General features: G+C 47.1%; 1 protein-coding gene and 1 long non-coding RNA gene across 2 annotated transcripts in view; one reads left to right on the top strand and one right to left on the bottom strand.

The window, feature by feature from the left end:
• PDZRN3 (PDZ domain containing ring finger 3) overlaps nt 1–16,573 on the bottom strand; it is a 222,923-nt gene extending 206,350 nt beyond the window's left edge. Inside the window, exons 1-2 of the mRNA XM_046675187.1 lie at nt 15,768–16,573; nt 1,124–1,210 (exon numbers count right to left, since the gene is read on the bottom strand). Of these exons, the coding sequence (XP_046531143.1) occupies nt 1,124–1,210; nt 15,768–16,490 (810 nt within the window). The 5' untranslated portion in view covers nt 16,491–16,573. The remainder of the gene's footprint in view (nt 1–1,123; nt 1,211–15,767) is intronic.
• LOC124246728 (uncharacterized) lies at nt 6,266–10,061 on the top strand. The gene is made up of 3 exons (XR_006890576.1): nt 6,266–6,320; nt 8,545–8,610; nt 9,929–10,061. It is a non-coding gene; the product is annotated as an uncharacterized LOC124246728 (long non-coding RNA).
• Nucleotides 16,574–17,677: the final 1,104 nt, after the last annotated feature.

Here is a 17,677-nt window from a genome sequence, read left to right as displayed (position 1 = left end):
TCCCCTAGAATTCAGTGACCCCTAAGATGTCTTTAGGCAGACCCAGACACAGAGTATACCACTGACAGCAGTGCCATCCTCTCCTAACTCATGAGTCTCCCCATCTAGACGGGAGCTTCATGAGCATGGGGCAAGCATTAGCTGCGTCTGGATGGCTAACATCTCATTCTTTAGAATTCAGCTTACTCTCTCTCTTGCCTGATTACCCCAGCCAACGAAGCACCTTGCTCCTGGGTATCTACCGTATGCCATCCTCCCATTTTTTCCTTCACCATCATCACTTTTCCCAATCTGTAACTACTGTATTTACTTGTTTCTTGCTTGATGTCCCCGCCAGGACATAAACTCAAGGACCACAGGGACCTATGTCCCTGGCCTCCATGGTATCTCCCAGCTCCTAGCAAGCGGCCCATGTTCAATACTTATTTGTTGAATGAGTGAATTTGATTTTCTTTTCTTTTCCTTTGACTATTTTCCTTTTAAGCCTATAAATGAGGAAATGGCCAGCAAAAGAAACAAGCAAGAGATGACACTCGTTCAGATAACCCCACTTGAAAGGGGAGATCCTGAAACACATCCTCTGCCACCTCCCCAGAGCCCTCAGCAGACGTTTTCCTCGCGGTGAAACTGACAGATTTGAATTTGTTCTCCTCTTTCTGCAGGAGGGGCTAACGACAAATGGGGTGGACAAAAAGCTGCAGTGGGAGGAAAAAGCAAAGGGATGCAATAACCCACAAATTAGCAAACCGTCCCTGACTAGTGAAGAGCTGACAGAGCAGAACCCCAGACCAGACTTTCAGACTTAGAGCCACTCTCCAGCTCAGAGACTTAGTCACAACCGCACACATCTCACACAACTTTCTTCAGCTCATTTGCTACACAACCAGACAAGCACTCAAAAGTTAAACAGTGTAGATTAGCTTTTGTACCACCAGGACAATGCTATAGGAGACCACAACTAAACAAAAGTGCCTGAGTGTGAAGATCTTAGATAAACAATGAACTCTCTAATTACAGAGAGCAGAACAAGGTGAGCGAGGTTTCCTATCCTAACCCCCCAAGCCTTGACTCCTCTTCCAGTTACATGGGGGAAAGGAAAAACACATTTCAGCAATTAACATACCACACACGGCCGGCCACCAATAATATTGAACCCCAGGGAGCCAGAGTCCCGATGCAGGACGAGCGTCAGGTTTTTGGTTTCTTCACCCTGTAGGGAACAAATAAGTTCAAAATTGTATTTATAAACAGGAAACAGACGGTAAGAATTTTCTTTCTATCTAAGTGGACTCATGGACTACCAAGCTATCATTAAAGATCCTAATTGGGAATCTCTTGGGAAGTTTAACTAAGGAAACTTTTGGTGCCCAAGCTGAAACTCTGTCCTGTGTTGAGGAGGTTACACACATTCCGAGATACTGGCTAGCCCTGGAGTGACCACCTAAGAACCCTGGGAGATGTCCAGACATGCCTAATGAACATTTTCCACCAATGACTCCTTAGTCTGCAAATGCATCTCTCCTCTGACCTCCCCATTGTATGCTGGCTGTCTAGACAGCTACTTTCTATCTTTTTCTGGGCCATTCTCAACAGCAGCATTCATGTTATGTCACGAAAGGTTCAAATGGCAGTCCTCTCGGAAGTCTGAGCGCATGCACGGCCCGTCAATAGTCATCTGTGTTTGGGAGACTTGGGGGAAAAATAGTTCATGAAAAGTCAGATGCAACATGGAGGGGGAACATTAAAATCCTGAATCTTACTGAAACGGGGGAGGAAGCATTTTCACAAAGTAATTACTGTCCAGTATATAGGAGATGCAGAGCGGTTAAACAGAAAACACTCTGTTTAAGAGAGGCTGGTCAACGTGAACCGCTTTAAATCAAACAGGTAGAAGTCACCCAGGAAGGTCTCACAGGAGCAATGTTCAATAGTCAAAGGGATGGAGAGGCCAGGGCACCTCAACTAACACTCTCAAGTAACAGATGAATAAAAATAGATTTCACCTTATGCGCGAACTGTCACTTAACAGGCTTCCACATACACATTAAACTGGCTGATACACCTCTGACATGTTTCCAATTACTGGAACGGTACACAAAACTTCACATGTACTGACTATAAACTTGCAATTGCTTCACTCACATTTTCTCATTAAAGATGGCATTATTTAAACACGGTATTTTTTAAAAATATGAAATAATTTAACTATGGGCTTCTTAAAAACAACACTGACAGCTTATCACAAAAGAGATTTGATTTTGGTATTGACTGCTTCCTGATTTAAACTCTTCCCTTCTACTTTTTCTGAGGAAATAAGTCGCAACATTTAAATGGCATGAATGCAACTTATCTGATTCGGCCACACTGGGAAAGAAAACCACTCTTTCTGACCTGCAGTGCCCATTGGTTTTTCTGGAGCCTTGCTTCATTTATTGCTACAGTTGTCGATAGACAACTCTGGTTCTGTATTTGGTCAGGAGAAATGTGCCCAACATGGCCTACATAAATATATATATATATATATAAAAAGACTAATAGGCCTCAAGGTGTAGAATTATCTCCACGTTTAAGATTCTTAGTAACCCTAGCTATTCCTCATGACTAGTTAGTATACAGAATTCAAAATATTCTCAAAAATTTCATGTAAGCCTAAGCATCAATTACTAAAACCCTGTAAAAACAAAAAAAAATGATAACTTATTAGAAAAAGGCAGTTTCTGATGAAAGAACCAGGCATCCTATAAGAACAACACAACAAAATATTCATTTCTGCAGGGTCATTCCTTGATATATATAATGGAGTATTTTAATTTAAAAGAGACACAAGTGTCTATTAAGCTACCCTACTTAACAAAAAACAGCAGGGCCTCTACAATGATAATCTATTTACTGATTTTTTTTTCAGTTTTTCCAGTACACAGCATCACCATCCAAAGCATGTATCAAAGCCATCAACCTTGATAATTGAGCTGCAACAAGCTAACAGGCAGAAACTTTCACTGCTGTAAGAGAATAAACATTCAGAATCAATCAAATAGTTTTGAAAAGTAAACACAAGGATCTGCAAACTGAAACAGTTTCTACCATTCTGCCCTGGAAACCGAAAATCTTGGTAAGTCCATTTCTTGCTTTGCTTTCTGAGAGGGGTGAAAAGTTAGAAATACACGGGCATTTGAGTGAGTTATTGTACGCATCTTCCATTTCTGGTTTTCATAACTAATCAGTGGTAGAAACTGCACAGTTATACAGTAATCCAAGGCAGATGGCTCCAGTCTGACAATCTCACATGATGCACAGAGGAGAACGCACCATCAAATCATTAAAAAGAATAGTTTTCAATCTGCTGCGTCAAAAACACTTATTCTTAAAAAAAGAAAAAGAAACACAAAGAAATCTTATTATATTGCATGAACAATGATAACAGCTAACATTTCTTGGCTGCTTACTATATACCAGAAATTATACTGAGCATTTAAGTGCTTTACTTCATCTAAAAATCCAACCAATCTTGTCAACGGGCAGTGTTCCCATCCTCGTGATACTGGTGGGAAGACTCAGGGAGAGGAATTACGAAAGCTGTCCCACGTCAAAGAGCTGGTAAGCGGTCCAGCTGGGATTTGAACCCATGTCCTGCAAATCCAGACCTTAATTCTTCTTGTATACTACTCCATTTTAGCGTGGAATGTAGAACAGAATGCCATGTAGGCTAGCTTCGGTCCCTCCCAAGATGGTTCAATTGTTGGAGTTCCAAAAGGTTCCGTAAAGGAACTCATTATAGGAGGTCTAACACAGGACACCAATGTCAGAACAAAACTCCAAACTGTTCACTGAACTATTTCTCTCCAGAAGACCCAATATGAAAGGCCCCAAGATACCTAAATCTAGCCCCAGCCTCAAAGATCTCTCTTGAGACAAATGAGACAAGGTCTGAAAAACAATACTCCTCAGCCTAATAGTAGTTTGCAAGGAACAGTTTGGAACAATCAAGTTGACCATCTACACCTCAGTGCCAGATGCAATCACTGGCAAGAAAGAAGGGGTGTTCTCATTTTCTACAAGCTTCTTGACCTAGTGCGCTGTCCAGGAGGGTTAGATTGGCTTTCGGTGGCATTGCCTATTTTAGGAATGATTTTCAGTAGCGAGCCAACATGTGGAAGATTCAACACATGACGCTGGGAGCGATAAAATAAGAGAAGTTCTAAGCTCTGTCTGGGTTGAATTCCTTCCATTTCTCCATCTAACTACCAAAGGTCATTTTCTCTTCTCTGACACCCTGAGCTTGATCCTGGTTTTTCCTTTCCACTCCCCTCACCCCAAACAACCTTAATTCCTTCAGTTTAATTTCTAATTTTTCAGAAGAAATATTCATAAACACTGGACTTCACACAAGATATTTAACATGTTGACATGAATTCCTGCTTAAACATTTAACCTGTTCCTGGGCTCCAAATGGCTCAGGATAGAATGGATTTTAGTAATTCTCATCAATCATATTCCACCGACTGAAGAGACGCAAAAATGGGATACGGGCAAATACTCTCAACAATGCCGCTTTCCCAACTGTTCACAGACATTACGTTAACAGTGGCATCTTTCACCTGAGGGAAAATTTAACCAATATTCTTCTGACTTGGTAGTTTATCATAACCTATGCTTTGAAATTTTCTCTATGGCCTGATGTAGTAAAAGAAAGAGGAGAAAGCTCTACTTCACATAAAGAACAGGTTAACCAACACATCAGCTTCTGAAGCAGGCATTGTATCAATGCTCTACACCCAAGAAACTGAGGCTCAGAGAAATTCATACATTTGGTTAAGATCACACACCTGCAAAGTGGGAGAGCCAGGACTGAAACCAGGGCCTATGGGCCTCCAATGCTCATGCTCTTTGTACTCTGCTGGTATATTTTTGCATCCTATCCTAAAACCCTTTGCCTCAAAAGACTGAGCCTTCACATTAAAATGTCCTAAAGGATTAGACATCGAATTAGTTTTGTAATTAGAATTTTTGGGGGATTTTTTGTTCTTGGTGAGGAAGATTGGCCCTGAGCTAACATCTGCTGCCAATCTTCCTCTTTTTGCTTGGGGAAGACTGTCCCTGAGCTAACATCTGTGCCCATCTTTCTTCATTTTGTATGTGGGATGCCACCACAGCATGGCTTGATGAGCAGTGGGTAGGTCCGCACCTGGAATCTGAACCTGCAAATCCTGGGTTGCCAAAGCAGAGCACACAAACCTAACCACTATGCCACCAGGCCAGTCTCTGTAATCAGAGTTTTAAGCAAGGCTTCTTTGGACTCCACAATAATAGTTGCAAAGCTTAAGAGTATCTTAATGAAGGGCATCATAAGAGTATTATGCCCCTGCCAGGAACAGGGTAATGATTAAGGTCCTGGACTCCAGAGTCAGAACCCGAGATCGATTTCATTCTATGGATGGGGATGATAACAGTTTCTATTCACATCACAGGTTACTACGAAGCATGAACGAAACAAATGATGGCTGCCCCGTGCCTCAGTACAGGGCCTGGCCAATACTCCATGCTCAGAACACAAGCAGGACACAGTATGGGGTGGACATTAGCAGAGCTCAGCACTGAGGCCAAAAATAAAAGGAAAACAAAGAAATCTTATTATATTGCAGGAACAATGATAACAGCTAACAATTCTTGGCTGCTTACTGTGTGCCGGAAATTATATTGAGCATTTGAGTGCTTTCTTTTACCTCATAAACTACTCTGCCACAAAATCCAAGCAACGGAAAACGTCTAATCCTAAATCAACTTAGTCAATCTAAAGCAAGTTTGGGAGGGCTGGGACCTTGAAGTTAAGCAAATAAGGAGAGTTATACATTCATTGCAACATCCGGCCATCTGACGGGGGCTACTGCCACAGACACGTTTCTCTCTTTCCCAAGTCTGCAGGAAAACTGACACCTCCCAAGAGGACTGCTGAAGAGCCAGGTGACAGTTTTTCTTCTGGAGGTGGTGGGAGGGAGAGACATGATAAAGACGACAGTGGGAGCAGCTTAGCGCGGACCTTCAGTGGAGCAGAGATGAGACAGGCAAATGACACTGACTAGGTGGGCTGTGGGCCAAGAGGAGGGGAAATCAGACACATGACACACCCAGGCCTGGAGGGAGAAGGCCACAGGAACAAAGGGGATGGGGAAATAGATGTTGGCTCACAACAGGATAAACATCAAGTGCAAGAAACTGTGGACATGGACGTGGACAGCGGCAGGAGAAGAAGCTGGAGGGATGGGCAGCACGAGCTACTTGGGGATTGCCGAGACATTAGGGACAACTCCGAGTTCTGCCAGGTCAGTGGGTCTTGGTGGGATGGGAAGAAAAGAAAGGTGAAGAATAGAGAAAACACAACAACAACAAAAACGGAAGTGAGATGGCACCTCCTCGGCAGCTCTTCCTGGAGCTGCCCCCTATTCTATTACTTTTCCCAGAAGGCACATGTCTCTTTCCTTCAGGAGCCAGCACCTAGGGGAGCCAGGAGCTCTCACCAAGCCTGGGGTGGGCAATGGAAAAGGAAGATGCCTATCATATTCTGGAGTTCAGTGACATCCCTGTCATCTTGGGGCAGAGCAGAAAGCCCTAACAGATCCTCAGCACTCCAGTCTCCACCCCAGAACCCAACTCAAGGGTAGCTGGGCCCCTGGCACCGTTTAGGGTCTCCTTGGGAGGTGCTTCGGTCTTCAGGATTGAGAAAAGGCAGAGAGATATCAACCTTGGAGAAGGGTATGTGGCATCAAGACCTAAATAATGGCATGAGCCAGCCACAGCACCTACGCCAGTCAGACACAGGCAGAAATGGAAGCTCAGTGTTCAGAACATACACTCGATTTCGCTTAAAATGAGCTTTGCTATCATATTCGAACACATAACTACTGGATCAATGTTAAAATTACCCGATTCATAATCTGCTCAGCTTTCAACTCAAGGTCTAAGTGGACAAGAATTCGGGAGGAAAATAAAAGTCATCCTGCAAAAGGAAAAATCAAATGTTCTTTGTCAAAAAGACACCTCACGGTGACTGTTTTTCTTTTTAAGCATCTAAGAATGCAAACTGTCTTTATGGGCAAAGTCTCTTTTCTTTTTAGTATTATTCTGTCACCGTTCTCCTCCAAACAATCTGGCCTCAGAAGCTTGGACCCGTGCCATCTCCTAATCGGTGTGGCGGCCCCCGGAGCCCGTCCTTGCCACTGTCAATGTGGATTCTGTCTAAAAACTCCTTTCCGCCCAGTGACGGGCGTTGCCCGATTATTGCTGCTGTGGGGCTCACAGCTGAGAACTGGCTAGACTGGAAAGCTGCCCAGCGGGTTTTGAGAACTATAATTGACTGACCGCTAGTCTGTCTATCTGGGCTGACATGACACCTCTCAGCCTCAGATTATGCAAAGCTCTCAGAGACTCACACAGCTGGGAAACAGTTCTGTCTGTTGACTAGTGACAAGAAAGCGCAAAAATGTGCAGGGGTGGGGGCTGGGGAGACCAGGAGGCAGAGCTGGCTGCCAGAAATTCCCTTGCGAAGGAAATGGGGATGTCTTCACTTGCTACACGAAGATGTTTTTGTCCTCTTTGTCATTCAAACTATGTTTCTAATGGCGAAGCGGCTTGCACCAACCTCCCTGTAATTCAACCTCCAGTTCTAAAGAAAGGATTCTTGGAGGAAGAACAGAAGAGGAAACTCTTCTGTTCAAGCCCAAGACTGAAGACAGTCATGGGGATGATGCTTGAAATGGATGAGACAGTCAACGGAAGTACTAGCGGCACGGCTCTCTCACCAAAATAGGTATAGAGGGGGTGAAAAGAGACAAAAGGCATGAGGGAACAGGCAGAAAATAACAAAGAAATAGCTTTTCCAGAGTCATAATATCTGTAGAATAGTATATACTCATCCATAAGCCAAACAAGATATTTTTGAAAAATAATGTAAGAGAAATAAGCAAAGATTTACAGTACTTCCCCAGGCCAAAAATACACAGACATTTTCAGTCTGCTACTATATTTAAATAACCTGAGAAATCCCTAAGTGTCTACTCCTCTGGTCCCATGAGTTCGATTTCAAGTTTGCATCTCTGATTTTTACCATGAACTCATCTGCTTTTCTGGTGAACGTCCACAAGCAACACTCCACCAACCAACAAACCAACAACAAAGCTCACTTAAGGTGCTACACAGCATTTTCACACCTCCACCTGATGGACTACAAAGTGGTTTCAGTTTTTGAAATTTAAGCATCCAATTACCCAGCCTGAAGCATCTTCTCCCCCCTCCCCACCTCCGGGAATCAGAAAGTCTACCCAGCTGTGACACGCTAGGTTCTCGCCAGGAGGAAGGCAGGCGCTCTGTCGGGCTGACCTCTGCTCAGTTGTGTTAATTTCCATGGGACAAACACGAATACACCCAACAACCCAGTAAGCCTCCTCTTAGTCATGAGCTTTACCCTTTACATCTTAGCCCAGAGCTGCTGCCCAGATGGAGTGACACTGACTGACTATCCCTCTTTCACATGGTTTCCACCACTGACAGAGGACAGAAACCCAGAGAACGGGTCATGCAGGGGCAGCACGAGGTTCACAATGAAACTTGGACCCTGTGAGTACAAATCTCTTTCCTTCTTCTCCATTAAACCATTCCAAATTTCTAATGTTTCTTCAGTGATTTATTCGAAAAAGATCTAAAAACCTACAGGTACCAGTGTTCAATAAATGCTTGGTAAACCTCACTCTGCATTTTATGTGCATCATCTCATTTAATCCTACTGCCAACCTTATCAGCAGGGATATTATCTCATTTTAGAGATAGGCAATTAAGGCTTAGAGGAGGTTAGAAGACCCTCCACAATGAGGCAGAGGAGCACATGAACCCCGATAGCACCAATTCCAGTGTCTGATACTAACCACATACCAGCTCTATTCAGGGTACTCTGGAGCCTGCCCACCGACACAAGGCCCACATCCAGCCCTGACCCGCAACCTGAATGGCCTTCATCCCCCTCCTGATCCATGTGCAGCAAAGACACAGGGCATCTGAAAACAGCTTCCAGCAAAATTCTAGGGGTGACCTCTCTGCGCGGGACTCATCTCTGCATGCCCATTGCTCACCGCCAGGGAAAAAGCTATCTCCCACCCCTCTTCCCAGAGAGGGAGCTGCTGCAGGGCCCACTCACAAGGGGTCTCTGCCCACCAGGTTCCCTGTAAATATACCTACGGAATGGGTGAGAAAGATAGATGCTCGAGTCATCTGTTAGCTATTTTCTTTACAAGAGTCATCATTATGTTACACCACTTCCAGTTCTTATTGGAACAGGCTTATTAGAACACCATTAGTCAAGGGGGGCAGAGGCTAACCCAGGCTAAAAAGCTTCGGTGAGCAAGGAACAGTAAGACTTGTGTTTCCTAAGGCACAAGTGGGTGTCTGATTGACTCCATGGGTGAAAGCCGCTCAAGTTTATCTCTGTATCCAGTGTCGCCTATCACAGCGCTGGGACACAGCATGTAAGAAGGTCGGGAACTGGGGCTGGCCCCGTGGCCGAGTGGTTAAGTTCGCACACTCCGCTGCAGGCGGCCCAGTGTTTCATTGGTTCGAATCCTGGGCGCGGACATGGCACTGCTCATCAAACCACGCTGAGGCAGCGTCCCACATGCCACAACTAGAAGGACTCACAACAAAGAATATACAACTATGTACAGGGGGGCTTTGGGGAGAAAAAGGAAAAAAATAAAATCTTTAAAAAAAAAAAAACGAAGGTCGGGAACCAACCGCAGGATGTTTGGAAGGATTTCATTTTATTCCTACCGTCAACTACTCTTTAAAGTGCTAGGATAAAAATTAAAGAGATGAGCCACTATTCCATGCAGGACACCAACTCTTTGTTTCCTTTTTATCTATTTTGTCTAAATCTCTTTTCCAGCCAGGATCTGTTTTGTTTTACACTCCATGTGTTCTACACCAGACCTAGGAAAGTGGGAATGATGGCATGTGATGAACACACTTCAATGCCATCGACCAGAGCCATCAGACCAACAAAAATAAGCCAAAGGAGGACACTGGGGAAGTTATTTAACTTTATGAGTCCATTTTTCCATCTGTAACATGGAGGGTAATGGGTTGTGGGTACCTACCTCACAGGGTCTTTCTGAGGATGAAATGAAATGATGCACCTACACCTCCAACCCACAGAGTGGACTGGATATATAAGATACTTACGTATATAACATGTAAATATATATATAATAACGGTCCTTTGGAAGGCTGTGTGAGAGTTCAGAGGAGACACTGCCTCGGGAGAAAAGACTTTTCTATTTTGGTAACAAATAGTATGAGCTCGGAGTCAGGTGCTGGGTTCAAATCTCAGTTCCACACTTAGAATCTGAGTAACTTCTGGCCTTCATGTAGCTCTTTCATAATCTGTCCCTTTTACAAAAAAAAAAAAAAGGTCTACCCAATGAAAATGGAGGTCTTCATTGCCTATGTACAGACATAAAATCTATGTACAGACATAAAGCACCCTAAGTGCAGGGCACCCAGTAAAACTCAATAAATAGTATTTCCTTTCCTTTTAAGCTCCTTAGTCTATAGTCCAACACGTAACTGCCTTACACACTCTCTCTCATCAAATATTTTTACAGAGAGGCAAGCACAGAAAGAACCACATAACAGATAAATGTCAACAGAATTCCCAATTAAAATTCTTTAGTTATGATCATTTAATCCAGTGTAGCTGGGTAACATATTTGTAAACCAAATCCTAATTTTCTTAATAAATCATTGAAATGAAATGGATGTGACAGCCCACAATCAGCTGAACTGGGCTGTTAGTTAGAGGCACTAGGGAATGGCTAGCTGCTGCAGCTTTTCAGAAACAGAAAGTATACTGAACGGTGAACACTGATAGATACATTTCAAAGTGTTTGGACATCTGGAACACCTTGTGATACAATTGTCTATTAAATTCACTTATCTCCAGGAGTTTCGAAGTGGACAAAATCGTTTCTGGGATTTGGGGCTTTATACAATTTGATCTGGGTGGATCTCGTGGAACAAAAATAATGTCTCCCAAAAACCTGGAAACAATTTTGTTAACTTAAGGGTCACAGAAAAACTCCTTCTTTTTAAAAACAAGCTCACTCTTGGTTAGCAATCTGAAGTTTCGATGGCTGACAAGACAGGCCTTTTGATCTCAATGCATCCTCTGAAAATGGACACATATCAAGAGCCTACAGTGAACACGGCAATCAACCTAGTGCCAGGGACACAGCCGTGAAGAGGACAGATGTGGTCCCTCTCGGGGAAACAGACAAGCAACAGCTCTTCCTTGGTTATTCGGTCACAGCTGTGATAAACAACATGCACGAGGAAAACCAGAGTGAATGTCTCAGGGTACCAGACCTAGTGTGTGAGGTCAGAGAGGGCTTCCCGGAAGCAGTGATGCTTGAGCTGGGATGAGAAGGATAGAAAGGCTATCTAGTGACGAGAAAACCCTAAGTGCTGACAGAAAGGTGGAGAGCAGGAGGAGAGAGCTGGAAAACCTGCAGGTTATCTAATGATGAGTAGCTGGAAAGACTATTCCAAGTAGAGAAAAGAGAGAGTGCAAAGGCCCAGGGGCAGGATGGAGCGAAGGGGCATATTCAAGAAACTACCAGACACCAGTGAAACTCGGACAAGAGAACAAAGGGGAGAAGAATGCAGGCAGGTGGAAGCTGGCAGGATACAGAGCCCACTGGGCCTTATAGCCACTCAAGAGAAACTGGTAGGCATAGCAGAGTTTAAGAAGGAAGAGTGCTATCAGATTTACATTTCTTAGAGATCATTCCAGGTCCTATGTACAGAACAACTTGAAGGGAAGCAAGAAGATACGTAGAGGGAGCAGTTGTGGTCAGGCAAGACACGATGGTGACTGAGACCAAGGCTGATTTTGTCCTCCAGGGGACATTTGGCAGTGCCTAGAGATATGTGTGATTGTCCCAACTTGGAGAGTGCTACTGGCATTTCGTAGGCAGAGGCCAGGGATGCTGCTAAACATCCTACGATGCACAGAACACTCTCCCCTCAACACAACACAACCGAGAATTATCCAACCCAAAATGTTAAGAGTGCTGAGGTCAGGAAATCCTAGTTTGGAGCATGGCGATCACTGGATGCGGCTGGAGAGCAGTAAATAGAATCAAGAAGTGTTTAGAAGGTAAAATCAAGAGGATTCAACGACAGACTGGATGTGGGGGTAAAAAAGCAGAAGGTATCAAGGATGAATCTCAAGTTTCTCAACAATTCCAAGTGAAGTTACGCCCAGAACCTTCCCTTTCTCAGAAAGCCAAAGAAGTTTTTGCTCTGGAATGCTTTTGCTCCAAGAATCAACTGGGTCAGTCAGTCCGGGAAACTGAGGCTGGGAGCCAAACTCTTTAACTTACTCAAGCATAGCATCACCAAGTCTGCTGCAGCCCAGATGCGGCCTCAGGTGGGTTAAACATGCCTTTTGAGGCTGTAGTTACCTATCACAACTGCTGGGCTGGGTTTAGAACTTTGCCCTGGTCTTTCTTAAAGTGCTTAGGAAGGGATGTTTAGATGATGGTCAGTAAAATCATAACTATATGGAGGAAACCAACGTAAGTTTGTCTGTGTCTGTACTTGAGCCTAAACTCTTTGTCTAGCTGAGTAGCTACTCCAAGTGTGATAGGTGGGCCAGCATCACCTGGGACCTTGCTAGAAACACAGAATCTGAGGCCCAATGCCAGCCCTAATGGATCAGACAGAATCTCTAGGGCTAAGAGTCAGGAATCTGCGTTTTAACAGGGTCTCCAGCTGATTCCGATCACGTGGAGGTTTGAGAAGCCCTGACCCAGCTCACATTTTAGAACAGGAGAAACAACGCCTATCTAGGCAAGACTTACAAATCTGAAACGCTCAGCTGGTGCCAAAAATCCAAAACCTAAGATCCTTTCAACAACGCCACATCATTTTACGGACAAGGTCTAGGCCTTGAAGAGCTGGTATCGGAAATCTTCCGAGTGTTTATCTACTTCAGCTTGTAAAAGAGATGTAAACATCGGACTCATAAAAAAAATAAAAGTGTTGTGCATGAGTTTCCAAGCGATGTAAATCCTTCTGCCTCTTGGAAGAGAAAAAACAGTACCCAGCGGGAACCGAGAGTCAGCCCAATGAAATAAACAAGTTCTTAAAACAGCTCGCAGTGGGAGGGGTTTTTCTGGCTGATGCAGGAACAGCAAAAGTTTTCAGCCAGGGCCACTGAGGGTTAACTTCGGAGCAAGCAAAGCAAGCTTCCCTAAGGCCTCAGCTGAGGCCAGCCAGGGTCTGAGGCCAGAAAAAGGAACCAGCAGGCATTCAGGCCAGGCCGTTCTTGGCTGTCCTCAGGCAAGCACTGAGGTGCATAAAAGTCCCGAGCGGCACTCCAGCTCCAGAAGGAAACTTTCTCTGTAAGCTCAAAAAAGCAACAACTTGTCCCTAAGCTTAATCCCTTGATTATCCTACCCGCTCACCAACAGAGCTTTACAAACATCCACAGTTTTGATTCAAGTATCATATTTTTGATTCTGAGAGTTTACCCAAACACTCCAGAAAGAAAACAGAAAGGCAAGGAGAAATAATAAACTAGCTTAACAATGAATGATATATAAACTCAGGGGAGTGAATGGCTTATTTATAAATAAGCATCACTTAAAACTATGCAGGAAGTCCAGATGACAGCATAAACAGGAGACACTTGGGAACTCCTTCCCCCAAACCCAGCGCCGGCTTGAAGACCAAGCTTTGCCCTCTGTTTTGGTGATTCGCAGGCTCACACCAGTCTTTTGTACGCCTGTGCGGTCCGGGTGAGCCTCGGAGCTGTAAATATTTGCCCTTCGCCCAGAGCCGCCAGCTGCTGAGGCTGCAGCTGACAGACAGGCTGGGGGCCAGGAAGGGGTGGGGGTGGGGAGGGGGGAGTCGGAAAACTTGCAGGCCTGGTGTGCAAGTATGGAAGAGGGGGTTGGGAGAGGCATAGCAGATGCAGGGCCCTGGGGGCCCCCAGGCAAATATGTTCTTCTCTGCTGAGCCATATGGAGCAGGCAACCATGGAGCAGCAGCCACACAGCCCACATGCCTCCCCAGTTGTTGAAAATGTGGCCTCTGCAATCAGGGAAACCCTGGTCCTCAACAGAGGATTCTGCCCCCCACAGAAAACAGTAGACAATATCTGGAGACATTTTTGCTTATCACAACTTTTGTGGAGGGAATGCTACTGGCATCTAGTGGGTAGAGGCAAAGGATGCTGCTAAATATCCTACAACGCACAGGACAGCCCTACAACAAAGAATCACGGGCCCCAAAGTTTCTGTATGTCCCAAGGTTGAGAACTCTGAGGCAGAACCTGAATCCCCACTCTGTCCCGAGTCGCTGTTTGCCTTTAGACAAATTCTATGACCTCTCTGAGGCTGCTTCCTCATCTCAAAGGATTAAATAATGCATATAGAGTGCTTGCCACAGTTGCCAGGACGTAGTCAACACTCAATAAATGGTACTTGTGGTTACACAGAGAGGCAACACAGTAGTGGTTAAGAGCTTGGCCTGGAGACATGGGAATATATGGGTTCAGAACCTAACTCTGGCTCCTAAAAGCCGAGACCCACGCGTGACTGCCCTGACCGAGCTTCAGTTTCATCTACAAAATGAGGTCACACCCCCCCTTACTTGACTGAAAGGCAAACGACCAAGAAGCACATAGCCTAGAGGCCTTAGAGCAGAGCAAGCCTTCACTAGCGCTGGCTGTATAATCATACCAGCGACAGGGACGAGGGGGTGGCACAGGGGAAGAAGTGAAAGATAATCGCACGCAACACTTGCTGGGCATTTACTCTGCGCCAGGCAGAGCGCCAGGTCCTTTTCATGTAGTCTCTCCCTGAGGGCTGGCAACAACCTGTTTTACATTTAGGAAAACCGAGGCACCTGGAAGTTAAGCTACAAGGTGACCCAACTAATTAGCAGACAGCTCAGATTCTAAAACTGTTCTAACTCCAGAGGACTCACTCTCAATGATTACTTTATTGGTGGTGACGGTTTCTTTAATTCTCTCTGGAATCCCCAGATGAACAACTCAGAGGGTGCCTGGCTGTGTTTTATCCCATGTGTTACATCTCTAGGGACCACAGTTTCCAACTTTAGAGAGGTTAAACAGCTTGCTCAAGGTCAGCCAGCTAGCTGGCAGCAAAGCGCACATCTGAATCCAGCTTTTACTCCAGGGGCCTGTCTTCTGGCATCTTTCTTATTCTACTCTGGCTGTGGGTTCCTTTTATTCTTTCTGGAATTCCTGAGGATGCAGGGATATAGCTCGCCCTGCGTGTCAAGATCTCATCCTGGATGCCACGTGTATAGGGACGTTTTCCAACCTGAGGAGAGATTAAGAGACTGCCCCCTAGATCACCTAGCTGGGCTGAGCAGCAACGCCTCTGAACACAGTTCCGATGCTGAAGCCGCACTCTTCATTCTTACTCTAGGCTGGTTGTGGGTTCCTTTTAGTCTTTCCAGAACCCCTGAAGCTACATTTTACACTGTGCATCTAATCTGTAGGGGCCACAGTTTCCAAACTTAGACTGACTCAGCGACCTGTTCACGGTGATACAGCGGGCCAGCAGTGGACGAAGAGGGAGGCAGGGATGCTGCTGGGGAGCTCCTGGCATCCCAGCGCTCAAGGGGACGGGGAGGCGCCCTGGGCACCCAGGGGTCCCGGCAGGGGGTCGGGGCGGGCGGCAGGCGCCTACCTTGCCGCCTGGCGGCGCGGCCACGCAGCGGCTGAGCGAGTCGAGGCGCGCGCTGTACTCGGTGAACTTCTTTTGGTAGCGCAGAGCGGTCATCTGCAGCTCCAGCTGCGCTGCGGCCAGCTGCGCCACGAGCGACTTCTCGCGCTTGCCGGCGCGCAGCGCCTCCTTCTTGAGCGCCTTGTGCAGCGCGCTCAGGCGGGCCTGCAGCGCGCTGTTGTGCGCCCGCAGGGCCCGCGCGCAGCAGTGGCCGCCCGCGCGCTGCTCGCCGTGCGTCAGGGGCAGCCCGCAGCCCTCCTGGCAGTGGCCCACGGGCCGCGCGTCGCACGCGTCGCGCATGTGCGCCTCCACGTCGCGCCGCAGCAGCACCTGGCCGCAGCCCGCGTGGCGGCAGCGCGCGGGCGCGAAGTCGCAGCGCTCGAGGTGCTCGGGCAGCTGCTGCAGCTTGACCACCCGGCCGCAGCCGCGCGCCGCGTACGCGCACTTGATGTCCAGCTTGAGGATGAGGCGCTTGAGCGGCAGGACGTGGTTGAGCTCCTTGGCCGACAGGCGACCGCGGCAGCGCGCCGGGCAGCTGCCCTCCTGCACCACCCAGGGCAGCACGCAGCCGGCGCAGAAGACGTGGCCGCACGGCGTGGTCAGCGGGTCCTCCAGGACCTTGTGGCACAGCGCGCACTTCAAGTCCGGGTCCACGTCGCCGTCGAAGCGGTCCAGCTCGAAGCCCATGGTGGCGGCCGGGGCCCGGGGTCGCCGCCGGGCGGCCGGCCGCCCCCTCCCTCCCTCCTGCGAGGCAGCCCAGACGCGCCGGCTGCGCCGCCCGTCCGCTCCCTTGCTCTCCCCGGACTGAGCCTAATTGCTTCAGACTTCCTCGGAAAATGCCCGAGGAACAGGACTCCTCCAGCCGTATTTTCGCGAGCGCATGCGCACGAACATCCTGCCTCGGCGACCTCCCGCCCACCCCTTGCAAAAGGGAGGAGGCCGGGAGGCAGAGGCGAGTGGGGAGACCCGGAGGCTGGCCGAGGGGACCAGCCCGTCCAGGACGCCAGCCTGAGCCCACTTCTCCGGGGACTCCTCTGCTCTTTTGAGATTTTCGCTATAGGAGACAAAACGCGAGCCAAGAAAAGCACACTGAGTTGAAGCCGAGGCTGCTGCTGTCGCCCAGACGAGTTCTCCTGGAGCGCCTTCCGGGACAGATCGCGACTTTTTACTCCCCCTCCCGCTCCCTCTTTTGGTGGCTGATTGCAGAGAGTGAAAAATATCTTGGGCCGCGCTATCTCAGCACTTACGGTCTTTATTTATTTATTTTATTCCAGGGAAAGTCACGGAGCCTGCGGGACGCTCCTGCAACTGCAGTGTGACCAGAGGCTCTGCGGACCCCAGGGTTTGGCAGCCCGAGGTTTCGAGGACCGGAGGGTGAATCTACTGGGGCTTATTTGCGGGGACGAGAGCTGCTCGCCTGCTGTCGGGGTGGGCGAGGCTGGCGTGCTGGCTCCGTCCACTTCACCTAAAGCCTCTGAAGTGTCTGCCTTGCAGTGTGGCAGGCGTTGTGTTCTAAATCGGTCCCTATAAAATCATCAGTACAATGTTGTGAGAGAGTTAGTTCCATTTAAAAACTTTTTCCCCGTTACAGAAGTACCGCTGGTCGTACCGTGTTAAAAACTGCACAAGTATCGAACTTGTGGAGAAGTTCCCCATAATCCTCCGCGATCATGTGAACCGCTTTCCTTCAGTTGTGTTTTTTCCTATCTGTGTATTTTGTTATATTTCTATTTTGAGATTGGGGAAACTCAGGCTGGGAGAAGGCAAAAAAAAAAACATTGTCCTGTAGGGTCCCATAGAGCAGTGTTTCTTAAGTTTTAATGTGGATGCGGGTTCTGATCCAGTAGGTCTGGGTAGGGGGTGGGGGGAGCGGG

This window comes from Equus quagga, chromosome 1, assembly GCF_021613505.1.
Source record: "Equus quagga isolate Etosha38 chromosome 1, UCLA_HA_Equagga_1.0, whole genome shotgun sequence".
NCBI lineage: Eukaryota > Metazoa > Chordata > Mammalia > Perissodactyla > Equidae > Equus > Equus quagga.
The sequence above is the reverse complement of the archived record's forward strand: the minus strand, read 5'-3'. Positions and strand labels throughout refer to the sequence as shown.